General features: G+C 38.1%; 1 protein-coding gene across 11 annotated transcripts in view; it reads right to left on the minus strand.

Annotated features, from left to right (window-relative positions):
• Positions 1–27,448, minus strand: part of DOP1A (DOP1 leucine zipper like protein A) — a 73,240-nt gene that overhangs the window by 1,669 nt on the left and 44,123 nt on the right. For 8 of the 11 annotated variants that reach the window (XM_042803637.1, XM_042803636.1, XM_042803635.1 and 5 more), the window contains 22 exons: positions 26,891–27,043; positions 22,352–22,452; positions 20,803–21,062; positions 18,096–20,103; positions 17,887–17,998; positions 16,755–16,931; positions 14,362–14,487; positions 13,887–14,021; positions 13,339–13,394; positions 12,730–12,834; positions 11,962–12,028; positions 11,490–11,634; positions 11,160–11,239; positions 10,512–10,621; positions 10,200–10,349; positions 8,863–8,924; positions 8,115–8,267; positions 7,151–7,287; positions 5,738–5,793; positions 4,692–4,856; positions 3,009–3,138; positions 990–1,049 (listed from right to left, as the gene is read on the minus strand). In XM_042803637.1, coding sequence (XP_042659571.1) covers positions 990–1,049; positions 3,009–3,138; positions 4,692–4,856; positions 5,738–5,793; positions 7,151–7,287; positions 8,115–8,267; positions 8,863–8,924; positions 10,200–10,349; positions 10,512–10,621; positions 11,160–11,239; positions 11,490–11,634; positions 11,962–12,028; positions 12,730–12,834; positions 13,339–13,394; positions 13,887–14,021; positions 14,362–14,487; positions 16,755–16,931; positions 17,887–17,998; positions 18,096–20,103; positions 20,803–21,062; positions 22,352–22,452; positions 26,891–27,043 — 4,548 coding nt within the window. The remainder of the gene's footprint in view (positions 1–989; positions 1,050–3,008; positions 3,139–4,691; positions 4,857–5,737; positions 5,794–7,150; positions 7,288–8,114; positions 8,268–8,862; positions 8,925–10,199; positions 10,350–10,511; positions 10,622–11,159; positions 11,240–11,489; positions 11,635–11,961; positions 12,029–12,729; positions 12,835–13,338; positions 13,395–13,886; positions 14,022–14,361; positions 14,488–16,754; positions 16,932–17,886; positions 17,999–18,095; positions 20,104–20,802; positions 21,063–22,351; positions 22,453–26,890; positions 27,044–27,448) is intronic. The other 3 variants (XM_042803642.1, XM_042803643.1, XM_042803641.1) reach the window with 1 other exon arrangement.

Raw genomic sequence — 27,448 nt, forward strand, 5'->3', positions numbered from 1 at the left:
GCAAGGGGAAGAACAGCAGTGGGAGCAGAGCATAAGATAAGGATTACTGATTGCACAGCCTTTGGGCAATCAGATTTTCAAGAGATGATACTTTAGCAAATACAGTTTTTTGCCCTTTAAATGAAGCAACTGTCTTGCGATACAGGAGCCTACATGACATCCGTTTCCCAAAAGCCTATTAGGTTAAAATTAAATATAATCTGATTTTGTGTTTTAATCTGGCGGTTTGGCTCCCTGTCACATGAGATTACTATGCTAGTTCTACAAGTCTCAAGGAAAGAAAGGCTCATAATGAACTAGAACAAAGGGAAGACTGAATTCCAACACCGAAAGAGTTATTGATGCCTCCTACTTTAAAATTTTGAAGTTTACCCTTTAAAAACTTCCAAACCATTGGATTCACAGAAGAGAGGCTTTGGGGTACCAGTTCTCTACTGTGCTGAGTGTGACCCAGCGGTGAGCACAGACTACCTCAGGCATGCAGCGAGCGTCAGGGTTACGCAGCAGCCAGCCAAACAGGTGCACGTGCAAATACTAATTCTCCCTCTGAGCAATGAAATACAAACCATCCAAGCCATTTCCTCACACAGTATCTGCTAAGCAAACACCACTGATTCCTCAGATACTTAAAACAACAGTTACTTTGACAGAGATTAATTAGGTATTGTGTTTCACCCCTGCCGTTTGGCACAAATTATTTTCTCATTTGATTTTAGAATGATTTGTGACCATAATTCTTCTTAGAACTAACATTAAATTTTTGCAATCTATTTCATGTAGGAAACCAACTTAAAAATAAATTTTTAAATTATCTATAAAAATAAGGGCCCTCATGATTCTTTCACTTCAAAAATCTCTCAACTTTGTCCTCTAACGAGACCGATCTCTTTCAGTTCTTGCTGAAAGCTAAATACTGCCCAGGTCCTTGAGGTGATGGTATTATTATGGCGAGCTTATTTCACAACTCAAGCATCAAAGGCCACCCTCACCTGATGCTTGGCCATCTCCATTCCCTCCAAAACCACCGTCTTAAAGTCCTCCTGCTTGTCCTGTGGAAGGAAAGAGGAGAACTTTCAGACTGCATTTCATATATCAAAATAATACTTTGCCGTGAAGGCCGTGCAGTTGCTTGGTTGGGTGCTCTGCTTCAGCTAGAAAAATCGCCTACCCCAAAGAGTCCATGGTCCAGAAACAGCAGACAGGAGCTCGCGGGGCCTGGACACTGTCAGACAATAACAGCACTGCCAGTTTGTTCTTCTGTTTATTGCCAGTAGTGCCGAAGGAGGTTTTTAAGCACATTTCCTTCAGACAACAGAGCCTGAGCAACACCGTACTACATGAATCTGAGCATTAGTTAGAGTGCCCTGAAGGAAAATTAAGATCCACTGGAACATTTTGCTCAGAAACAGGTGATTTTTCAAGAAAAATCCACAGCTGTATGCAACAGTATTCTCCTCCGCACAAAGAAGAAATGGCCTGGAAGTCAATATTCATTACCTCATGTTTATCTCATCATCACAGCCCCAGCTACGGTTCACAGTGTGCAACTGCTGCTGTGACTAGGGGGTTCCAGAAATTCCAGAAAGTTTTCTATATTCCTGAAGCATGCTGTGGAAGTCCTGACTTCAGGCATCTATCTCAACATACAGTACTTACCAGCATGTGTATTTTATACATCATATGGAATTTATAATTAATGCAGAGATTATTCGTAGGGTGCCAACTTTCTAACAAGTATAGTACACTACACTGAACATCAGGGTTAGAGGCTATGCCTGAATAGCAGTCAGTTAAAACTAATTCATTCATGTGAGAAGAGAAATTTTGTCTCATCTTCATGGTTCAAAAACAATAAAATGAAGAATGCAGATGTGTTTCAGATATTTGTTTTCTCCCCTACAGTTGTGAGCCTTGCTTGAATACTTCAGATTTGCCTGCAGCTAAGTCATCCCTAAATTTTATGTATCTGCTTGTATTTCAGCAGTGGTTTCTTTAATCAGTGAAAACATTCATTAGAGATTGTAAATGCAGTAGATACAGCAAGCTGCCAGTGTCACAGCCCTGACAATGCCATCTACTTGGACGGAAACCCAAGAACGGAACTTAGAAGCTTTCTCCCATATGGCTTCAAGCTTTCCCTGACCCACCCAGCAACCCTTCCCAGCGAAGTGCCTGCCCAGGGAGGCTCTGTCCTCACAGCAGAAGCAGCAAAATGTTTGCCAGCATTTTTCTTTCTTTGTGGCAGCAGAAGGGAAGGGACAGGGCTTGACCAGCTTCCATCAGCTTCATCAGTGGATCAGGCCTCCACCCACCCAAACTAGAGTTTTAAATACTTCATGTACCAACATAATGACAACTCTAATTCTGCTTCACTCTACCAACTGTGCAGCCAAGATTTCCCCAGAACTTCTTTCTACTGCTCTCTGCCTTCTTCCACTCACCAGAACTGCTTCAGGGAAGAAACCCAGTCCTCCCTGGCTCTGCACAGTATCAAAACTCTTGGTTCTACCACTTTTAGGAATGCAACAGTTTCCTAAATACTGAAATGTGATTCTTAACAAAAATGTTTTTCTACTTCAAAAGGCAGTTAGTTATACTAGTATCTACATACCTAACTGGCTATCTGAAAGTGATTTTATGTTAAAATATGTAAACAATGAAGCATATTTTATTTTACTCAACACTTTTAAATGGAAACTCCAAATTCACTGACCTTAGTCTTTTTTTTTTTTTTTTGCCATAGCAGGTTTGGAGTTTTTCTGTTTGGTTTGTTTGTGTTTGGGTTTTTTTTTGTTGGTTTGTTTTTTTTTTGGCTTACATACATACATGTGTTTTTTGCCTGATGCTGACTTGACATTACTCCAGAGGGAATCTCCCACACCAGATAAATTCCTTTCCATTCTTCATTGTTAAAAAAAAAAAAAAAAAAATCCAAAACTAAACAGTCCTGTAAGTTACAGAACATGAATGTTTTCAATGAAAAGCAAAACTAGAAGAAAGCCACATACCTTTGCTTTTTTTCGCAGCAGTTTTGCTAAACGCACCACATACGGTTTGAATTCCCTCTGATGCGTACCTTGCCTTCGCACTTCCAAGCCTGAATCATCTGATGCTTCTGGAATAAAAGCCCAACGATACCTGTCATGAGGTAACACAAGCAGACATTATCCTTACTGAACATTCAGGCTTTTCTGCTAGATCTAAGAATACGAGTGGATGAGGAAACCTAGTTAAGTATCAGAGAGAGGCAGGGGAAAACCCAAACCCAATCCACACAAAAAACATCAGTCTTTGACGAGAAAGAATAGGAAAGTCACATTCTGAAAAGCAGGAGGTAAGAAGGCTGAGCATGTAGCATTGCCTTTTTCTTTTAGAGTTTCTTAAAGTATTTAAGGATGCCAAGAGCAAGATAAGGCAGAGAAGCTAAAGCCAGTAGTATTCACATCTTCATTATGTGCAAGTGAACAGAAAGCAATTCTGAACTATCAAATATGTAAGTTAATTAAAACATTCTGCTGCACACTTGCAGTGCTTGCTGTAACACATAAAATGTTCTCAATATACCATGTTGGTAACAGAAACTCAGTTATTTTACCCATTCATAGGCCAACGAGACCAAGTGGACTATTCCCTCCCCCCTACGTTGCTGTACTGCAAGGGCAGGCTACTTGCATTATAAACTATAAAGGAAATCAATGTTTATGTCCTTAAAACTTCAATCCAAGCCTCCATGAGAACACCATAGAAGACAGTGTGATTCAGCATGGCTACTGTCCTTCCAGAAACGCACAGTGATGACCTAATAAAACTAGGTTGGCTGATAATGGGGATTAGGACAGCTTGGAGGACTGAGTAAGAATTACGAGCAGAAAATAAAATAAATGAAGGAGCCTTCATGATTAGCTTTAGCTTTAGAAATACTACATGGCACAAGCAGACACTGTGTGTGCAAGTCCTCCCGCTCTCTAGCCTACACGAGTGTCTTTTAAATAACAGGATAATTAGAGGTGACCAAGCGTCTACAGAGCTGCGCCAGGGCAGCAGCTCTCACACAGTCACCACTGTGCACTGTAAAGAAAGGGACGAGATACTTTCTTCTGTCCCTGGTGGCCTCTCATTCCTAGGTTCTTCAGCAAATGCCAGCTGTTTCGCATTCATTTTTTTTTTCTAACAGCACAGGATTGCAGAGGCCCTGAGGAAGCAGTCTGCACACATGAACCTACTGACCAAGAAACACCGACGGGGTCCCTTTCACTAGCAGGTCTGTTGCGACATCTTCCAGAGAGATCGTGCAGGAGAAATTTCAGTGAGTCATGCTGAGGTGACACACAGTCGTCTGATCTCATGCATTAGTCACTGAGACGTGTGGGTGTATTTTGAGTTCTTAGACATTACTGCAACTAAATATTTCAAAAATAAAATACTTGAACAAATCACTATTACTGATTAGCTCACGAGTGTGGAGAATCTCTTGCCACAGGCTAAATCAAACCAGCTTGAACTCATTTGGTGTGTAGCATCCTTTGCTCTGGGGGCCACTCTGAGACTGGGAAGAAATGAACTGTGGGCTGCTGTGGGTGAAGGCCAGGAAAGGAAAGGAAATAGGAAAACAAAGATTTTTATACACTAGAATCTTATCAAGAGGCTTGGACAGACATCCAAAAACTTAAATGACAGTGTTTTCTACTCACATCTGAAACTGAGGCAGGTTTTCAGACGGTAAAGCTAGGGCCAAGTCCAGAAATTTGCAAGCAGACAGGTACAGGTTCAACCATCTCTGGCTATTGTAGGACGTGGAGAAACCATTGCCACCTGTGTATGTCGTCTCCAGACCAGCAACAGATGGGCCAGAAGTTCTAAAATCAATTGTAGCAGGCAAGTGAGTCTAACAGCCTTCTGCCACTATGGGAATGTCATATTTCTTACTTGCTCTTACAAACACACAACTCTATTTACCAACTTAATCCTGAATCCGTAAGTCAAAACAGAACATTGCAAGTCTGTGTTATGGGTGGAGTTTTGTATGTTTTGGGTTCCTTTTAGTCACATATTTATATATAAATGTTAATATACAATAAACATGTTACACTGTATCTCATTCCCATCAGACATCCAAGTTAAGAGGAAGTTTAAAATGGCCAGTCATGTCAATATTACTTTATTTTAGGGAGAAGTTATTCAAAGGAACAAAGAGAATCCAGGAAGAAAGTGAAGAACAGGACTTCGGCAAATAACTCCTCCTGTTCTTTTGAGAAATCTGCCTCTACTGATAGCACTGACTGAAATGGGATAAAAATGGACAACACAAGAAAAATTATCTGCCTCATCTTTGTCTTTCTAAAACAAGAAGAAACCAGATTTTTATTTAGACCCCCAAAAAAGTGCATCAGTCTTATTCTAAATAAGTGTATGATACAGAAAAGCTATAAAGTCATGCCATGCATATTTTAATTGCAGAAGCAGTGTCATTTTAGCCAGAAAGATGCTTTAAGAACTAACATACTTGTACTGCATAATTCACCTTAGTGGTTTGAGCAATCTGACAGTGGGATTTTTTCTGTTTTGTCCTGAACATTATGTCCCTGGTTCTGCAGTCAGACTGAACGACCCTTTACTTGTCCTTCTCATTTGAGCTTGGCAATTCTAAGACAAATTATTCTAAAGAATGACTCAACTGCTCATCAGCATGCCGGGAGTCTGTTATCAATTTATCCAACCAGAAAGTTCATAAGTTTACCTGGAAATGTCTTCATCAGCAGTGAGCTCCTGTTCCATCAGTAAAAACACTTGTACCTGAAGATCAAATGCTACATTTTAATACCATTTTTTATGGACTGTGACTCAGGAAAATGCTGTAGGGAGGCCTGAGTAATAAGCTTTAGAGGAACTGTTTGGAGCTTTAGTTCCATTCCTGGATGAAATAACCCCCTGAATTATGAGTGGACATGGGCACCATAAAGCTCTTTTGTCTCTTATATACAGCCTGAGTAGCACAAGGGCCATAAGAAACTGGTCTTTTATGGCCACAAAAGCTCTCAGAGGTTAATCCCCTCCACTAGTTAAAAAGAGAGCAAGACTAAAGGAAATGAGAATAAAGAATCACATGAAGGAGCAGTCAAGCTCAGGTGTGAGCTCCCAGAAGTAACACAGTCCTGTCCGCTGAAAGGAGTTCCAGGACTGTGGTAACTCATGTAAAGGCCCGGGGTCAGCACAGGAATCAGAAGACCACACTGAGTAAAATGGGTTTCCTAATATTTATAACTGCTGATAGGCACAAAATTAAATGCATTTATTGTTTAAACAATGCACCTGATTTTTAAAATACTTTATATAGCTTTTCTCCTTCTATTACTTAGATCTGTGGTTAACTAAGGTCTAGGTTAAGTGCCTACAGATTTAAAAAAAAAAAAAAAAAAAAAAAAATCAGAGCAGTGATTCTGATTTGCTATCTGTGTTATCCAGCCCCTTGGGAACTCCTTGGCTAACAGGCTAAACACACCACAGGATGCACCGACTCTCCTCCATTCCCATTACCAAAGATGAAACCCAAAAGACTGCGTCAAACAGCCGACACTGGAGAATCCACAGGTAGCAGCTCTGAAAACAGATGTTTATCATGTCGTGTTACGCAGAGTAAAACAAAAGAAAGAAGAAAGCCGAGTTGAGCCTTGTATAAATCTAGTTACAAAATTTCAGCCACAGTGTGATCTCAATGACCATCAACTGCCAATACAACCTGGATTCTGACTCCTCCTTTATGTGGCTTCTCATCCTCATTGCTGGAGGAAGAAGGCTGAATGACCAGGAGTGTAGAAACAGGAATACTGAGCAGAGTAGAAGTGTGAATGGTGGAAAGGGAACATATAGGTAGGCAGAAACTGAAAGGTCACTAGGGAATAATGAGGGCAAACGTAATTTTAATTCAGGAGACATCTGAACAGCTTAAATAGCATAAGCCAATAGATATTCTATTTGGTTGCAAAAAGCAGACATCAGGGCTATGATAATAAGTCTGTTTTCAGTTTGTGTCCATTGTACATTTACATGAACAATATCTAGAAGAGATTTGCTTAAAAATGTTGAGGAGGAATGAGGTTGTGTCTCGAATTTGCACCAGTCTTCCAAACCATGAATGCTAACTGCAACTCACCAGTTCAGTGATCATGGTTGGCCAAAGCGAGGTAAGGTGCTGTGGAGACATTCTTAAAAGCAATACTCTGAAAAACAGGAACACTTGGGAGTGAAGGGTGGGCACCTGCGGCAAACGGAGACTTTCTACCAGCCTTTCTGAAACAAAAAGCCGAGAAGGTTTCCTCAGTTCAGAATAATTCCAACTAGCATTTTCTCCTTCCCTCATTTACTCTCAGTTTTTACTTTAAATATCTGCCATATTACTGTTTCAGTACTTTTCTATGGTTTTATTCCAGCATTATAAAAAATAACCACTTTTAACAAGCAATGAACAAAAGTGAGAAACCTCAAAACAGTGAGCTTGCATATTTTGATTAAAGTTCTCCACATAAATGCAATAGTGCATCTAGGAGTTTTCGTCATCTTATGCAGTTTCACCCACTACAAAAAGAGGAGTTAACATTCCAAACAATACAACAACAGCCTGAACAGCTAGGATACATTATGATTATGAAAAGGCTGCATCATAATAGTACATGGGATATTATACAGGGATAATATGCTCTTATTTAGCCATAACCATCTCTAAACATTCAACATATACAGAGGCAGATATATAAAGAAATTTTTCAGACAAACCAACACATGCGCTTTGCAGTTCAGACCAGTAAAACCACCTGCTATCTTGAATATAGTAAATCCAGCTACTGATTTGACTGGGAAAAAAACCCTTCTAAGAATAAATTCTGGAACAGATGAAACAAGAAAGATGATGCAATTGACTTTCTGTATGGAGGAAGAGACTCAAGTGTCCACCCTGGTAGCACTAAGAGACCAAACAGAAACTTTGCATCCAGCCACAGAAATGGTACTGCACATTGATACTCCACAGGACAAATTTACCTGCTGTTACCCTGTCACAGAAATATTCCTCAGTTAACATCAGAGTCCAGAAGTCCACTAAGTAATACATTTTTACTGACCTTGTATGTCTGGAAGGTATTTCTGGTATTGGTCTATCTCACTACTAAAAATTGCAAAAGCCAATCTCTTCAGGAGCATAGCACGCTGTTCCAGTTCTACATCTCGATTAGCAAACAGATTGAGTGAACTGCTCTGAGCCACAGCCACTCGTGCTGAAAGAGAAAATGCATAGTGCAGACACTTCAGAATTTCCCTTCTGTTTCATTTTAAGGCACAAATAACTCTTACTTTCATAGCATTAATGTAGTTCAAAAGCAGATATTAAGAAGATGCACATTCTGCAATTTGCATTTTTAACCACAGTGATTTAAAATACATGTCAAAAGGAAACTTCTAAGTATACACAAGAGTGCATGGGTTTGGGGGCTTTTAGGAGGGAGTTTTGCCTTTTTTTTTTTTTAAGCACAATTTGCAAATATAGATGCTCAGAAGTTTGCAATGTGCAGAATCATTTTTTCCATTAGCAGAGTTAGTGTCAGATCTAAAAAACAGAAAACCAGAACAAAACCCACCCCCACCTGCCCTGCATCAACTTTGCCACATAGGCAAAATTCACTGTGTGCCAGGACAGCGTCGCATTCTCTAAGCTACCTTTTTTATGAATCTCCAGAAACAAATAGTTGAAGAAAACATGAAAAACACTGACTAAATTAAACAGATTGGAATAAATGTTTTCAAGATATTTGTTTTCCCCTTTTTAAATGTTTCTCTTGGAGAAAAGTTACTGCTACATCAATAAATACTTACTCATCAAATCTCTGAATGTGGTTTTGTCGTGTGTCATCAAATTATCCATAATAGCTCTCCAACTAAAAGAGGAGGATTGTACACAAATCAGAAAAATCAAGAAAAACCCAAGAATTTACAGAGCTTTTTCTGCTCTTTTAATTCACGCTAAGGTTTCCAATCCAAACTTGCTGCTACATAGGTACTACTTACTTGGCGCTATTTGAACTGAAACTATAATTATATTTCTCAAAACCCCTCCTCAAAGAAAATAAGGGATGCCATCCAGAGGCACCTTGACAGCCTAGAGAGGTGGGCCTGTGTGAATCTCATGAAGTTCAACAAGGCCAAGTGCAAGGTCCTGCCCATGGGTTGGAGTAATTCCAAACATGGATACAGGCTGGGCAATGAGTGGATTGAGAACAGCCCTGCAGAGAAGAGCCTGGTGGGGTATTAGTGGATGGAAAACTGACTGTGAGCCAGCAATGTGTGCTCACAGCCCAGAAAGCCAACCACATCCTGTGCTGCATCCAGAGAAGTGTGGCAAGCAGGTCGAAGGAGGGGATTATCTCTACTCTTATGACACCCCACCAGGAGTACTGTGCCCAGCTCTGGGGCCCCCAATATAAGACCCCATTGAAGCAGGTTCAGAGGAGACCACAAAGATGATCAGGGGGCTGGAGCACCTCCCTTATGAGGCCAGGCTGAGAGAGTTGGGGTGGTTCAGCCTGGAGAAGAGAAGGCTCCAGGGAGACCTTATAGCGGCCTGACAGTACCTAAAGGGGCCTAGAGGACAGATGGGGAGGGACTCTTGATCAGGAAGGGCAGGGATAGAATGAGGGGAAAGGGTTTTAAACTGAAAGAGGTTAAATCTAGATTAGATATACCAAAGAAATTCTTCCCTGTGCGGGTGGTGAGGCACTGGCCCAGGGTGCCCAGAGCAGCTGTGGCTGCCCCCTCCCTGGAAGGGTTCAAGGCCAGGTTGGACGGGGCTGGGAACAACCTGGTCTGGTGAAAGAGGTCCCTGCCCATGGCAGGGGGTTGGAACTAGATAATCTTTAACCTAATCCAAACCGTTCTATGATAGATCATTAAAAATCATAGAAATCATTTTTTTCCTCGTAGAAATAAACAAATAAAAAAATCTTGACATTGAAAAAAAATAGACTTGTGCACTAGGAGTATACCTTAGGTGAGTTTAACATTTCATGTGGTAACCTAAAACACAGAACATCCCTCTATTTCTCTCAAAAGAGATCTGTTGGGAGCATTTGGTCCACATTATACATACTCTTGTGTAATATTATACATAAAATTTGTAACAGCCATCAATATAAGCAGGACAAATAAAGTCTTACTGGTTAACACACGAAGCATCCATCTGGAAGAAACTGGAATCCATAAAGAGGTCAAATGCTTCCTTTTTCCATGCTCTCCTTGTATACTGATAGCCACTAAGGCTGCTTAATAGCTGGACACAGGCTCGATAGCTGGATGCATTGTGAGCACTAAAGAAAAAAAGAAAGTCAACGTGAAACAGTTTTGAATTGTTGCTTTATAGAAACTTTGACAGACACGTAACCCTTATCATGACTGTTTTAACTTTAGTGTCACCCACCAATTTCAACTGGCTGCAGAAATTACATCAATGCAATAAATTGTAAAGATACCTGTGATTACGGAGGTAGGGAACAACGTAGTGCATAATATTTACAAGCAAAGGAATAACCCTCTCTTTTTCATCACTGTAGAAAACCATATCCAACAGATGAGCCAAAACCTATAAAATGAGAAGAAGATATGTTATCATGCACTCTCAAATTACTTTTTATCTACTAGTCAGCATTTTTTTGTAAAATTCAAGTTTATGATAGAAGTGATCAAATACCAGGTACTCCACAAAACCCAGAGTATAAACATCACATCAATTTAAAAATAAACTGAGGTAAAAACACAGAAGCATAAGCTCCTGGGCAAAGCATTCTACAGAATAAGCTACAAACAAACAAAAAAAAATAATCAAAGATTGACTGCAATTATCAGCAGTAAATAACACATACCACTAACAATAAACAAAGTTTGCCACCAGAACAGATTCCTGCGCTACACACCCCAACCACCATGCTTTGCCTCATCCACCTCACTGAAACTTTATAACTGGGTTAGTAACAATGTTTTACATATTGTTACATGACAGGACCCAGAATCCATCCACCTCAGCATTTCCCATCAAATCTTGTCCCAAGCTTCTAGTCCACAGCTCTTCGTATGAAAGTTTATTATAAGACAGTATTTATTACATCTGAGGAGACATTTACCTCAGACAGTAAGGTCAACGCATGGACACTATAAACAGATGGAGTTATGTTTGAAGTTTCCATTGCTGGAGATAACATATCTAAATAAAAACAATAATAAAGAAATATCCAAAGTTAGCTCTCTTAAGCCATTATTTACCTTACTAGCACATTTTAATAGCATGTATTTTGAAGATGTACAGACTCTACCAGATACACTGTGCAAGATACTAACGCCTGAACAATACTCCAGTGTTTTTAATGTATTCAAATATAGTAAAGTCATCCTATTTGTTCATCTTGGACTGATAATTAATGTTTTGTTTAAAATAAAGATGAAAATGAAACTACCTTCAACATCTGATTCTAAGTTGTTTCCATCAACCATAATCTTGGGGGACGGCTTAACCTCTAAATTTCGTCTTAGCCAAGTAGTTTGTTCCAAGGAAGAACCAGCAATTGCCCCAATGGCATCCACTATCTTGTGTGTTACATCCTGGTTGGAAAAAACCCAAGCATTTTAAGAACTTTGTGCAGAATGGCTGTATTTGTTGTCCTTATTTTTTTTTTTTTTTTTTTTTTTAGAAAAATCTATATAACTCATTAAGTATAGAACCGCTTTCAAATAATTTCTATTCTAGATTATCAGTGATTAATAACCCCACAGAAAATGAGATCTTTTTCAACAGATTATAAATACTATTAAGTAGAAGATAGTAAAGGGCCATTTCAGACTACAGAACTGATATATCAGATAATTCTAGTACCTTCAAGCATTTATTGTTCAATAATTTCAGAGACATACATAAAACAAATTTCTTACCTGGAGATCTCTTTGATCTTTCTTATTCTCTAGGCTTGGGTTTTTCATAATGAACTCATTAAGAACACTGAAAAAAACATGGAGGTAGATATGGATTTTCTTCTCACAATACATTGCACAGTAATTTTAAGAGCTAGGACAAATCTGAAGAAGTTTACATGCACAATACTTCCTTACTAAACTATCAGTCATCGCTACCTATCAATATTCTAGAAAACATCCTTTCAAGTTTCTTAAGTTAAACTATTATGGTATGATCAAAATTATCAAGAAAATGTTTTACCAGACTACAGACAAAAGTATCTTTAGAGACAGTTTAGTAGGGAAGATAAATTCCAGAAGTTCAAGAGAATGGTCCTTGAAGCTATATGATTGTCTATATATTCAACATTTTATTTCTAACACTCCACAAACAGCTTTCGTGCTGGGAATTAATCCTTTCTAGCGGGCTGCAACTCTACACATACCTAAGAAATCGTAATCGTAGTTATTTTCTAAGAAAAATTAGAAACTTAAACCTACTGTTTAAAGAGCCTCAATCACTCAAATAATCAGTTAGGTAAGATCATGGCTTATATCATAATATAACATTTAATATATGTAAACATTCCTCAGAGGAAGCTAATTTGATAAAACCTACAGAACTCAGGCAATAGCTTTACCACTCAAAAATAAGTGATAGAGATTTGAAAACACTAACACTTCAGTATGATTTCACGCGCTTACATTTGAGCTTATCTGGAAACTACAAATACCAAGAGCACTTACCCAAGTATGAGGAATTGTCCTGGAGCTGGAAGACCAACCTGGATAGAATCTTTTAGCAGAAGCAGCAGTGCTGCCCAGCTGTCTACTAAGCTGGTCACTGGAATCCTAAGAGAGAGCGCAGTGACAGCAATGAAAACAGCATCATCTCTCAGGCATTCCCTATTTTCTTTCTACCTCACAATTCTCTTGTCAGATATTGTGAATCAACATTCATACAGATTCTTTGGGTTTTTATTTAATACTAGGTGGCTACATCAAGTCGTTACGAAAAGGCAGAAGAAGAACAGTGTACTTCAAAGACAGGCTTTACAGTCCAAGATTGGAGTGGTACCAATGAGTTATAGCACAATTAAGGTCAGCTTTCCCTGGGCAGGAGGCATATTTCCTGCAGGACTTCTAGGTCGGGGAAGAGTGGTGATGGAGAACTAGGGAACTTGCAAAGTGAATCCCTTCCTCTTTTATGACGCCTACAGTTTGAAACGATTCTTTCTTTATGATTTATACTACACAGGCTATTTCTCATCCTAGGGATTATAAAAATATGCAAAAATATTCAAATTGTCCATCTGCTTCTTGATGACAGAAATAAAATTTAAATTCTTGTCTCACCTTTGAGTATAAGCATAGAAAAACTGCAACATGCAGACTTCCAGGGAAAGATGTTTCTAGAAAAAGATATGAAACCTGTGTCATCAGGAAGAAGAAAGTGACTTTTCCCTCATGTGCCAGGGCAAAATTGACGATGTTATAATGCTAGTGCGGTGTCTGAAGATATAGCTTAATTCATTAACAGGATGTTACAAATGTCTGTTTAGGCATCTCTATAAAGTTGTTATTCTCTCTTCTTTTATTCCCTCTTTTCCCCACTTCCCTCTCCCACCTGAAAATAACCCTCCACTTTGTGCTAGGTTATGCATCTGTTTCCCTAATGCAAGCTGCCCATCCCCAGAAAATCAGTCTTGTACAGAAGTAGTAAACAGGACTCTGGTAATGACATGAGGAGGTATGACTTTCTCCAAAAGTTCATCCATCTATTAGATATTATGAACATTTTTACACTGTACTGCTCAGCTTTGTGAAGTATCCATATCATCAGTCTTCTAAGCTTCAGTGAGAGGACATTAAATAAATCATTAGCATCTCTACAGTTTTCATACCTTGTCCTTCGCTATGGCTGGAGGCTGCTTCAAAACTTCTTTCACTGTTTGTATAACAGTTTCTGTTCTCATAACACTGATAGAGCGAACTAGCTCGACCAGTAGAAGTTGTTCTTCACCTGCTGTAGGAATAACCTAAAAGAATCAAATGCATGTCATAGATTATTGCCGCAGACAATGTCTATGGCAAAAGTAAGGCAGCTGACCTCACGGGATTGAAATGTTAGTAACTAATAGTTCATCTAGAGACTTGGAATCACCTACTCTTCCTGAAGAATTCAGGAAGATTATCCCATTCTAGCATAAATTGGTAGCTCCCTGACAGTACAGCTGCTTGTATACAGAAATATAAATATTCTCCATATTTCATACTATGTATTTTTTTCACTGGCATATCTGAATTTTCTCCTTACTGCTTCGAAATCACTTAAAGCTATTGCCCCTATTTGAAGCGACCACTGCAGTATAAACATACCTTTGTCCTAGAAGTATTTTTGTTTTGCCTCCTTTCGTTCCATACAAATGCAATGGCAGCCATGAAGTGAACACCATGATTCATTGAAATTGGACCCAAAAGTTCAAGAATCTGCTGCCTCAAATTCTGAAATGAGGAAGCAGAACACACACACCTTTAGATAAGCACCTCAGCATTATATTCAAAACAGCTAGCTATAAAGCCATACTCGGATGGTAACTATCACTAACTTTTACAAAAATGGAAGGAGGAACTCGGAGGGTTCACAAAGATCTATTCTACATCTGGTAATCTTCAATTGTTTTGTTCATGACTATGACAAGCAAAGAAAATACTCTTTTAAAATTTGCAAATGGTAATGAAGTGGGAAGCAACTGACAGAAAGGTACAGAACTAAAAATGATCTGACAAATTCAAAAAGCATCCTGAAAAAAAGATAAGCTGAAATAAAGGCTTGATCTTTGCATGCAAAAGAAGGGATAAAGAACTTCAGTGACTTGGGATGAGAAACTATTTATATAGCAGTGCTACAGGAAAAAGTCTTGGCATTACAGGGGATCACATACTCACCATGATGACTTTGCAAGGAAGGGGAACAGAGCATTCATAAATATCAACACCTCATGAAAGACATTACATATTTCCCCTGAAAGAAGATACCACATACCATGTCCAGTTTTGGACACCTTACTTCAAGAAATGTACCACAAACTGAACAGAAACTGTAAAAAGAAAGATTAGTGCTATGGTACATGACCTACAAGGGGCAGAAATGGATTTGTATGTAGTCAGGAGAAAAACATGTAAGTGGAGATATAACAGTTATCAAATGCGTACAAAATAATTAGGAAGAAGAAAGGAAGATAATGTTCATGTCTGTCACAGACAGTGATGGACTTACTTTGTAGCAAGTGAAATAAAGAAGTAGGGGAGGTGGGGAAATCCTAAAATGAAGAACACGCTACTCTGGGAAACAAATATTCACTGTTGAAACTCTTAATAATGTGTTTTTTTAAGCATGTCAGAAGTTATTGAGGCACACTTGGGTCAGGACATGTATTTCCTGAGCTGTCTTTTTGACCTGTTTTCTATGACAGGAAGATTTCAGACAAAAATGCACTTTCTACCTGTTTTCTGAAAGCCAGTTTTACCTTGGTCAGAGATGTTTCAGCAGGAATTGTCTAAGATTGCAGGAAACTGCTATATATGACCCCAGAGCTTGACGATACACTTTACGCACTTTGACAAGAATGTGGCTGTCAAAGCAACCTAGTTGTACTGAAGCTTAAAAAGCTTGTTTATACTTTGGACATAATTCTGTAGAGTTTCACAGTTTCATGTGTTTTTAACCAAGTCCACCAACTACAAGGCAACTACAAAAGCACTACCCAAAAGCAATGAGGTAAAAAAATAAAATAACCCATCCTGATGCTGCACTGAACAAGCTGAATTCCAACTGGACTTTTTCATATACAGGATGTGTTCAATGCTTTTTTGAATACTACAGATTTGGGTAAATTAAAGAAAAGGTGGGATGTAACGGAGAGTTAATGCTTAACCAGAGTGCAAAAGCTTAGCCTTTTTTCACAGAAGCAGCGTAATATTATAGGACATCATCAAGTACATGCCTCCTTTCTTTCAGCAAGTAGAAAACCCTATGGGCAGTGTAAATATGAGCATGAATGCTGTCTGTGCAAAGACACAGAGTCTTAGATAAGTTACATTTTTATTCCTTCAACCAGAATGGCAAAGGTTGAAACAGATGTAACACAGCATCACCACAGTATCTGATTGTATTCAAATTAACTCGGGAAATCTTATTTTAAAACATTTCAAATTTAAATGACAGTTTCCTATTTAATAATGGGACATATAAGAAGTTTGAACTGGTTCCAGTGAGAGGGCTAGGCAACGTTCTCAGTACAGTCCTATCTGATCCCTTCCCAGGTTCTTTTCTTTACAATTACTAACTCACTACCTGCTATGACATTTCCTTGTGCAGTGACATCACTGTATGGGAACTGAATGAATAAAGGAATTACTTCATAAGTGTCTGAATACTAGATGTTTTAAGAGGAGAGGGGTTTTTTTAAGACTTTACATTAATATTTTCTATCTTTTGAGGCATAAAAGGCTGGCTTAAATTTTTTTCAGGATGTATTTCATTTTCTCTGTAGAAAGCAAAGAGGTGAGCCACTGTTGGGCTGAACTGATACGTTCAAATTTAAAAGTAGATTCAATACCCATTTATAAAAGCCTTATTTGAGGAATGGGTGAGTAGATGAGGACAAAAGGTATTAAAACTCAATTTACATTTAAGGAAATGGAATTACATTCAGTTTGACGAGGGTATTAATGAAGAACTTAAATGATATTATCCCTGATATTCTGACCTTTGTTGACCCAAGATTAATAGTGGTAATGGATGCAGCAGCAGCAGTTTTCTCTGAAGAATCTGCAAGGTGAAGGATGCTCCACAGCAAAGTCACAGAAGACATGATCATATGCAAGATAGATAAGATCCCATTCCGTGCTTCAATCAAGTGCTTCTGATCTACATTAACTAAAAGCTAGTGGATTTGAAGGGGAGAGGGGAGAAAGAGCATTAAATATCTACATAAATAGCGTAAGTAAAATAGCATAAATTGAGACTTAATGGACATAGAAGACTTCAACCTTAACTCTTTTTCAGAACAGTTTTTCAATAATTCTTATAGTATGTACAGGTTTTAAGTCTATTAGAAATAAAAAGATTATTTAACTATGACTCAGTTGTACAATATAAAATGTATTCTGAACATATAAGGCCTCATGTTTACGGCTATTTTGTACCTTTGCAAAACAGTTATTTCAAAATTTTAGGTATAATTAATACTCTAGGCAAAATTATTTACTTGCCCAGTCAAAACCCATTTTTCAGTTACTTTTAAATGAATAGAAGGCACAGGGGTATAAGATCTGAAAAAATAAGAGACAAAAATAAGGTTGCAGAGAGAACAGGACAAAAATTTTCTTGCAGAATCTGGGCCAAATTCTTAAGAGAGACTATGCTCAGAATATCAGATCTAAAAAGATTTCTTGACTAAAAATTGTGAATGTACAGAAGGAGCAGGAAGAGAATGTTTTGACATACTGCAAGATGAGCACAGTCCAGCCAGAAAGTAACAGGATAAGTATCAGTCTGGAAAGTTCCACAAAACAAAGCCAGCTCTAAAAAGTGGCATTTTAGAGGTCTAAAAGTTAAGGAATTCCTACTTTAGTTATTTCAAGGTAACAGAAAAACTTCCCAAAACACAAAACAACAACAGCAAAAAAACAATCAAAGACTATTCTCTTAAAAGTCTAATTAGTAGAAAACTGCTTTTCTGCTTGAGATATATATATTATCAATAAAACACATACTTATAGCTAAGACAATGTATTTGGTATTTTTCCTACTCAGATCTTCACATCTGCCAATGTAATCACAGTCCTTTATTTGGTATGTACTGCATAGGAACCTCCCAGACACCCAGGTAAGTTTACCTGATGATACTGTGTAGATGGATCCAGGAGGCAGTAATGAATTATTGTTGTGATCCCTTCTAATAAAGTAAGAACCATATCTGGGGGAGTAACGGATGCCATCCAGAGAGGCCTAAAATAAGAGATTGATTTTTTTAAAAATGGGCTGTAAAGTAATTCAACACAATCAAATCTGCTTAAAAAGATTATACACCTCTACATACACATACCTATTATCAGATAATCCTGTTTCATACTTATACTGCTGAATTAAATTATCCAAGTTCCTGCAGAGCTGAAGAGTCACAGAAACAACCACCCTTTGAAGAACCTTTCCCATGTAAGGCAACGTAGAAGTGATAAGGCCAATCCACTGGGGGTGCATTTTACAGGCACAGTGCTGGTGTAAAGCTCGTATCACTGCGCAGAGAAACATGCCTTGGCAGGTTATTGGCTGGGAATGTAAATATTGAAGAGAAGCCATCGGCTGCTGGGGACTGATGTGCTCCAAGTCCGTTACGACAAAGTCAAAGCCTGTTTCATTTTCCTCAGGCACAGTCATTACTCTGTGTTCCAGCACAATCAGCCGCTGAAGTACTTTTAGAAGCTGTGACTGCAGAGTACTACCATTGTCAAATTCATCTTCAGAAAAATTTATCAGGCTGTCTTCAGAGAAACCTTCTTCTACAGCCACTACGTTTTTTCCAGCCATCTTTTCACTGTGCCATTTCTGTGCACTGAAGATAGAAGATAGCAGACAGTGCAGGATCACTTTTTGAACCTTGCACTTGGACAACATGTCCGAAATAAAACTAGGAAAGCCCTTTGCAGAGCTTTCTATCACTTTTGCCAGCTCAGCAAAGAGAAGTGTCAGAATTTCAATGCTCATCATTTGCATATTACGGTTTCCTATTAGATCTTGTGAGGTTACTTTAACATGAGTTGGATAGTGGCTCCGCATATAGTATAAGCACAAGGAGATAAGAATTTCTATGTACATAGAGCTCCGAAAGTTGTGGTTAGAATCAACTGGGATGTGACTATAAAAATCTTTGCCCATAACAGATATTCGATGCCTGGCTAGAAGATTCTGGAGCAATGAAAGCTGAGGAGTGTATGCATTGTTGACGCTGGTAGTGGAGATAGCACTTACAAAAGCTGAAGGATTTGTTTTCAGAATTGCTTTAATTGCAGAAAAAGCATACAGTGTCCTTGAAGAGTCATACAGCTGGAGATAAAGCAGCACATGTTGATACAATGGATGGATATTAAAGTTGGGAGATTTTCGCATTCCTGGGGACCCCACATCACTCTCTATTTCTGAAATTTCTCCTTCTCCACAACTGTACCAGTTTTCTAAATCAAGACCGTCACTAAAGAAGATGTTTGTTTGTTTAAGTTTTTCTGTTTGTGCTTTCTTCTTCTCTTCATCCTTCTTTTTGGCTATTTTCACCTTAGGTTTTGCACCTGGTTGCTTGCCAGCCTCTTTAACAATTGTTTCTTTTTCTGATATTTTTTCTGGTAGCTTTCCTTTAAAGCTGAACTGAATACTACTGTGGCTTCGCTTTCTGGACTTTGATTCAGTGGAAGCAAGAGTGAGATCAGAGAGGGATTGCTGGCTTTCTGCAATGCAGGGTGAAGAGTTATTTCTTGAAATTTCATCTCTTAAGCTCTCAAGTCCAGTCTCAGTTGAGGCCGATAGCAATTGGGAGCTGTCATTACTAAGCAAACTACTCTGGCTACTTTGGATATTCTGATCTTCATTTTTTGTCACTTCTACAGAGTTATCCAAAGGACTGAATTTACATGAAGTATCCTCAGAGTGTAGACTATGTTTAACTGGTTCAGCCTCTTCTCCAAGACCGCTTACAACTTTGCATATAAGATCTGTAACCACTTGTTGCACAATTTCATCAGGTGAGTCTTCTCTCAGAGTCTGAGAGCTATCTTGAGCACTCAGGCTTTCTGTTTCCACTTCATAACTGATGTTGTCTCCGGTAGATGACTGTGAACAGCCAGAGTCAGAACTCTGCAGCATTTCAGCTTGATGGTCAGGAAGGTCAAAATCAGACACAACCATTGGTATGGTCTCGCTGCTGGTACTTAACAAGGAAAGCCTGTCACTCAGAGGGTTGACAGTCAGGCTGAAGTTTTCCATTTCATCCATAGCAAGTTGTTTTTCATTGCCGGCTTTAGGTATAATAAGTTGTCCTTGGCTTACAGGCACGTGGGAAAACGCTTACAGAAAAACACACAAAGAAATTATACACATAATATTTTGTTCTTCAGAATAATAATTTAGAATTAAAATTTAGAATTTAAACTTTGAGGCTTCAAATTAAAGGTATGGTAAATAGTGTATTTCACAGCAGAAAAAAAAAAGATAATGTTAATATGCAAATGACACACATTTACATAACCAAAGCAAGATTACTTTAGCAGTAGACCTTAGCAAAACAACATAATTCTCATAATTCTCCCATGAAACCTTATGCAGCCTTATCTGCTTGTGTTTTCATTACAAAAAATTATTAGTATGCTACTAAAATTACACAATACATGCAAACACCTTCAAACCTTATCATGTTTTCAGGCGGTCCCACATCAGTGGTCCTAATTCATAAAAGCATTTAATGTCTTTGTTAAGCTTTAAGTTATATTCTTAAATTCTACTGAAGTTCAGTAAAACATAAGAAAATGCTCTGCATTAAAATACCTACATGTCATCTTAATTTGAGAACAATAAAACTTTCAAGTTTGAGTGTGCCAAATATCATGAATTAGAGAAAATATGCACAGATGCACATATAAACAGTAGCTACTCAAGCACTTTGTTTTACAAGTTACCCTCAAAAATTCCTACTACATTTTTGATGTTGCATGTAAATAACAAAGAAACCAAATAAGCAACTTCCTACAGTCTTCTTGTGTACATACCATCAGCACAGCTAAACTTCTGCATAAAGTGCTTTTCATTTTCTTCTTCAGGGTGATAGGGAGATTTAGTCCAGTAACATTCAGCCTGTACTCGCTGAACAGAAACTCTCTGAGTTTTTGGATGGAGAAGCAGTAGAAGCAAAGGTTCAAGAACCCTTGCAATATCATGTCTTTGAAGCACTTGATTTAACCAGGCTTGTCCCACTGACCATGTAGAACCATCCAAGCTATTAAGGCTGTCCAGCATGATAAACAAAGATCTAGAATAGAAAGAAGAATGAACCTAGCACAAATTCTACATGACTCCCAGAATAATCCCATTTTAATATGATATATGATAAATTTCAGCATGTCAGTACATACTCCAGTATCTTCTCCATATAAAACAGTATTTTCTTTGGAATCCAAACTTTGCAACCTGACATTTTGTATTTTAGTCTAGCCTAATAAAGAAATGGCCAGGAATAAGTAGTAATAAAGTCAGTTAAGACAGCTGCTCTACTAGTAGCAGTTGCATAGTCAGTTCAAATATTTGTAAAGTTACTAGCATAAAAAGCTTTAGTTGCTTACTAAGCACAGTACAAAATGATAAAACCTTAAAAGCCAGTTCACACAGATGCATGGAAAAAAAAGAAGATAACTTATTCAAAGATATTTTCCTCGAGAACAGAGAGGAGAAATGTACTTGACAAATTCAGCACTTCCTACTGTCACTATTTTCTCCTTTAATAGTTTTAGCCTCTAGAGTCCTTTCCAGACTTGGGGGAAAAAAAAAATATGTATGTATTGGGAGTCTGAATTCTACTGACTGTTTTACATGCTCCATTAGAACACGTTCATAAGCTCTTAGCTGTATGTACAGAATTTGTCACAACTTCTGCAATGAATGACATTATCAAGCTATTAACTATCTTTTTACTCCACTTTGTACAGCTAAGTATATATTAGGAAATTTAAATAAGCACTTTTCCATAACATTTGTGCTAGCTGAGGAAGACAAGACTAGTTCAGCATCTGGATCATCCAGTTTTTTCTACGAAGGTAGTCTGATACCAGAATACAAAACAGAAATCCTCTGCTTCTTGCCATAAATAACATTTTTATACAAAACACATAGATTAAACAAAAGAACTTTCATATCTTAGTTCTTACTTGTAATTTTGTTCTAAGCTTTCTTAGCTCTACTGTTACTTCCCGTTTTCATATAGTTCAATTCTGAGATGACTTATCTCTCCTGCTTTTGTTCCTACCAAATCACAGCAAGAACTCAGATACCATGCTCAATATCCACAAATATTTTAACCACAGCAATAGCCAATAAATCATGTGACCATTCCCATCCTACAGCTATGAGAAAAATTTACAGCTTATATAATAGTCATTGTGAAAACTATTTTGTCTAACACAAATTCATTTCTTGTTCTCCTTCCTTGCTGTTACAGCTACATTGTAGCTCTCCAATTTCTAAACACTCTGTGCTGCCAGTATAGTGTAGTTAAATATTTTGAAGCAAAATTATTTCATCTGATTCATACTTGCAATCACCAACCTGTCAAAGGTACGGCCAAAGGAAGAAGACTTGTTAATATGAAGGTCACGGGTGAGATGCCATAGCACTGCAAACTTTGCATGAGCTTCCATTCTTACTTTCTGTGGACCAAATTATTAATTAGAACTATGAGAATACAACAGCCTCTGATAAGAACCGAAAAAAAAAAAAATGTATACAGCAGTTTAAAAGGTATAATGTAATTATTAAAATTAACTTTTTTGACGATGCATTCATATCCTATTTTCTAACATTAAAAACAGTCATAGGAAGCAATAAGTCTCTGAACAATTTAGTAGCATGAAAGGATTCTCCCCATCTTGATCTTAGCTGGCGTAGTTTCAAAGTTTAGCTTGAAGTTTTAAACAATGTGATAGCTTGGAACAACACTACTTTTACTCTCTGAAGTTACATAGCTCTGTTTTCACTGAGTTTATCTGTATGTATCAAGTTACTAGAAGAGGTCGTGAACAGAGCAGGAAGAAACATGCAAGCTTTTCAATGAGAACTCAAGCATACAGAGCCAGAGAGAAGAGAAATTTTTAGAGATAGTGTCTGGAATTATGAGACTAAACACAGTATCCATGGAAATAAGGGAATGAAATTAAGTTGCTCAGGAAGAGATTTAAGAATTTTTTAGCTAGATATGATGCAGAGTTCATCACTAACAAGTTCCAGAGTTAAATTTGGCATAAGAGTTTTATTTGCTCACAGCCCAAAGGACTTCCAATGGCTAGTAATAATATGCAAAATATTTAATGGTGAAAATGGTATTAAAGTAACAATTTTTATGCCTTTCTGTCATGGTTTGAGCCTGGTCAGCAGCCAACCACCCTGCAGCTGCTCACCCACCCTCCCCCCACCTGGGAATGGGGGAGGGAATTGGAGGGGTGAAGGGAGACTGGCAGGTTGAGATAGAAACAGTTTAATAATGGTAATAAAATGAAAACAATGACAGCAATAGAAAATATAAACAGGCAATGCACAATGCAATTGCTCACCACCTGCTGACCAATCCCCAGCCCGTTCCCGGCTACAGATCCTGAAACACCAAGATCCCACAATCGCAATCCCGGAAATGAGAGAGAGAGCGAGCCCCTTCCCAACCACCCCTCCTCTATACAGTGAGCATGACGTTCCATGATATGGAATATTTCACTGGCCAGTTTGGGTCAGGTGCTGTGGCCGTGCTCCCTCCCTGCTCCCTGTGCCCTGGCACACGGGCAGGACGTGGGGAGTCGGAGAGTCCTTGAAATCTCAGCAGCAGCTGAAGACATCAGTGTGCTCTCAGCATTCTTCTCATACCAAACCCAATGCTGAATCTAAATCACAGCCCTATTCAAGTTACTAAAAAGGAACATCAACTCTATTCCAGCCCAAACCAGGATACTTTTACTGTGGCTATTCAAGGCAAAGAATTATTCCAGCAAGGCTGTAAACAACAGTAAATGCCATGCTATGATACAAATACATGGGTACCTGTATTAAAATCAGCTTTACTCAAGAGACAAGGAAGCTACTAAGCAGTTGTAGGGGTGAACAAGCAAAGCACAGTAATCAGGACTGTTGTACTGAATAAAACATCAAAATTACTTTCAGATACCATGTGGTCTTAAACTAAATTACTACATGATAAACAAATACAAGAGGACAAAGATTTTTCAGTTATCATAGTGGCATTAACAGTTTTTAGTTTGGTCTCATTCTGATTTGAGGTAAATATACCTACGTTTATTCCCTGTAAGCATATATTTTAAGAACATACTGGAATACTTCCAGACTTAATTTACAACATACAGCTTAAGAAGCTTTGCAACAGTTACCACAACCAGTATCTGCCACAATAATGAAAATATTAGTAAAAGCTATAAAAACCGAAAGTTACAGGAAGGACACAAGACAGATCACATCAGACAAACTAAAACAAAAAAAAAAAAAAACCACGTAAGAGAAACCGCATCATTCTGTAAAGTAAAGCAAGTACACATGCATTTAGAAAAAACATGCTTCTCACCAGAAAAAAAAAAAACAAAACAAAACAAAAACACAACACTGCTGCAAAATATATACAGTTACACAAAACAATTCACTAACATCTTCTGAATAAAGAGTAAAAACACCAATTCTCAAAACACATACAGATGAATCTACGTAAGCCCTTGCAATCCATGCTGGGAAGATGTAAGAAATTAATGTTTTCACAGTAAGGTTGGCAGAAATGAGCAAATGCGACATCCAGAGTCACAGCAGTTCACAGACCAGCCTAATAAATGAAATTATAAGCCATCGGCAGTTTTATCAATATGCCAAGCTGCGAACTGCATTGATTGACAGACTGGCTCACATTCAGTGTTGTTGACCTTGTTACGCTCTGGTAGAAAGGCAGAAAGGTAACTGCTTCTGAAGTCACACAGCCATGAGTTGCCAGAGTGTGTAAGCAAGTAACTCCCTATCATTCATTCTGTTGGGGCTGTGAAAACAGTTCACATATCTAAAATTTAAAGCACTACAAAGGCCTCAACTCAAATGTCAAACTGACAGCCTCTATCTGAAACAAGTTGCTAGGGGAGGGGAACAAAAAATAAAAGATATATGGAGTACCTGTCATGACAAATCGAACTCCTTATAACAATAGTAATAGCTAAGTGTGTGCTTTATATATCAGAAAGCAGAGCATAACTTTTGATAAATGATAAACTTTCCTACATAAGTCTGCTGCTGAATGCTGAAAATCCCCCTTTGTCTAGCATGAAACTAGAGAGGCTTATCACAGACCTAAAAGAAACACTGTTTGTTAACAATCTGAGTATCTGCCAGCTTCGCAAGATTTTGAAAATACTACTTGACTTGCATTAGCTAAACTAATAGCAAAACAAAAGTAATCAATAGGATAGCCAAGATCACTTCTGAAAAAACGGCCAGCAGTGATATAAGAAACCTCTGAGCAGAAATAAATAATGGGACAAATCCACTAAGTTGGGTCATGAGCAAACATTACAACCTGTGGTAGCAGAACAGGAGACAGGACAAGTGACAAAGTAATAACAAGAAACCAAACAGTGTTGTCAGAGACAAAGAAGCAGCTCTCTCATCACTTGAGAGGTTCTGCTCAAATTACAATCCATGGCTTTTGACATGAGACAGAGATGGAAAGTAAAGATCTTCAAGAGAAGAGCAGCACTCTGCAAAGAAATGAACAGATAACTCACAACCCAGCTGCCTTGTCAGAGTAGGCAAGCACATTTCCCAAAGACAGATGCACAGAAAACCAGCAATTACAGTTAGAACAGTACATTAGTTGCCCTCAAGTACTGGAAAACACGGCAGAAACAGACAGAATTCAAATTTTTTAGGAACAAATAATTAGAGAAGAGGGGGGCTGCATGAGACTGGAGAAGAATTGTACAGAAGCCTCTTCATTGAAATTATCTAGTCATTGCAATTCTTCTGCTTCCCGACAGGGGAACAACAGAAACACTTTAGCTGGAAATAATTAACCAATATAAGTATCAGAAGATGGAGCTCAGAAATATATAGCACAGCTCGAGACCTGGAAATAAAATAACATCTTATTAATTACAAGTCACCGTTTGTCTTATATTTACATTAACTCTTAGAAAAAGAGTCAGAATCAGATAATAAATAAAGATGGTCAGAAAGACAAAAAAATCTCCATATTTCACTGCTGCTTAAAAGAGAAAGGGAATTAAGGTTGAAGCAGTAAATTAAGATCAGATGCAGGAGACTCATAAGGATGTGTCTCACAGAAAAAGAAAGGAATTGAAAACAGATCTCAAACTGTAAAAAGTAGTGGTTACACAAAGAAAGAGGCAGTAAAGGAGACTTCAGCTGAGAGAGAAGAGAGAAAGCAAAAGGATAGAAAAACAAAGGGGACCACACATGACAGTCTTAAAGAATTAATCCAATCCCACTATCAAGAAAAGCAACAGACACATGGCAATGGCAATAATCTGGCTGTTGCTCCTTCAAGTTATGTGGAAGAAAGGAAGAAGAAAGTCTAGATGATATATTAGGGCAAATTATTAGACAAGATGCAAGAATTAAATAGGAGGGATCACACCAGAGGACTAAACGACAGTTGGTTAGGACACAGCAAAAGAAAGTGTGCTTAGATTTGATGGAGATGTACAGGGAAAGAAGAGCGGTAAGGACAACTGGAATGGAGTTTAGACAATCTATAGTCAATTACGACCATTACAAACATTTTTTATAGGTTTGTGAAACACCAAGACATCACGAGAACAGGGCTCAAGTGCTACAGACATAAGGTTAAGGTTTCTTGCCAGTGGGAATATAGGAAAAAGGGTGGCAGTGTCAGAGGGTGGACAAATCTGCCATTCTGCATATAAGTAAAAGATAAAGGTATTTTTAATGTTTGAAACAAACAACATACAGGCAACTCTTCTTTCAATACTCAAGTTATTTATGCCCTTCTCTGAGGCACCAAGTCATTTTTCTAATTATATTTCTATAGTTATATACTTAACACATCTTTTAGTAAACATACAACCAACTTGCCTTGTCTCTGTGAGTCAGCTGCTGACTAATAACATCTTCACAAATGCTAGAAGATGGAACAAGGTTGTGCAGCTGGTAGAAAAGCTCCACACTCTTCTGATGATGCTGAGGAGTTCCATCACCCAGCTGGTCCCAAAGAGTTAAAGCTATATGCTTTGTACATGAAAATAAAAGTTGCAAGAGACAAGTGAATGAGCATCATGACTTGCTTTGCTCTAGACTACGTTGAGCTCTATGCAATGATGGGAGACATTACATCTGATAACACCATATGACCAACAATCTATAAAACTGTTTTTTTGTTTGTATGAGCATGAGGAACTGTTTGAAACACTGCAATAACTTACTACATAAAAAATTCCCGTTAGGAGTCAGAACTCACAGGCATTTCTAGAAATAAATTTTAATTGAAATATAACTATGCAATATACCTGCTGATGATTATCTTCTGTAAATGATTTCTTACATAAATTACAGAAATGCAGAGGCTGTGGTTTACCGGAGTCCTACATTATATACATCTTGGTTTCATACTTTTGCTAATTAATGATGCTATTC

Source organism: Tyto alba, unplaced genomic scaffold (assembly GCF_018691265.1).
Source record: "Tyto alba isolate M040663 unplaced genomic scaffold, T.alba_DEE_v4.0 Super-Scaffold_40, whole genome shotgun sequence".
Taxonomy (NCBI): domain Eukaryota; kingdom Metazoa; phylum Chordata; class Aves; order Strigiformes; family Tytonidae; genus Tyto; species Tyto alba.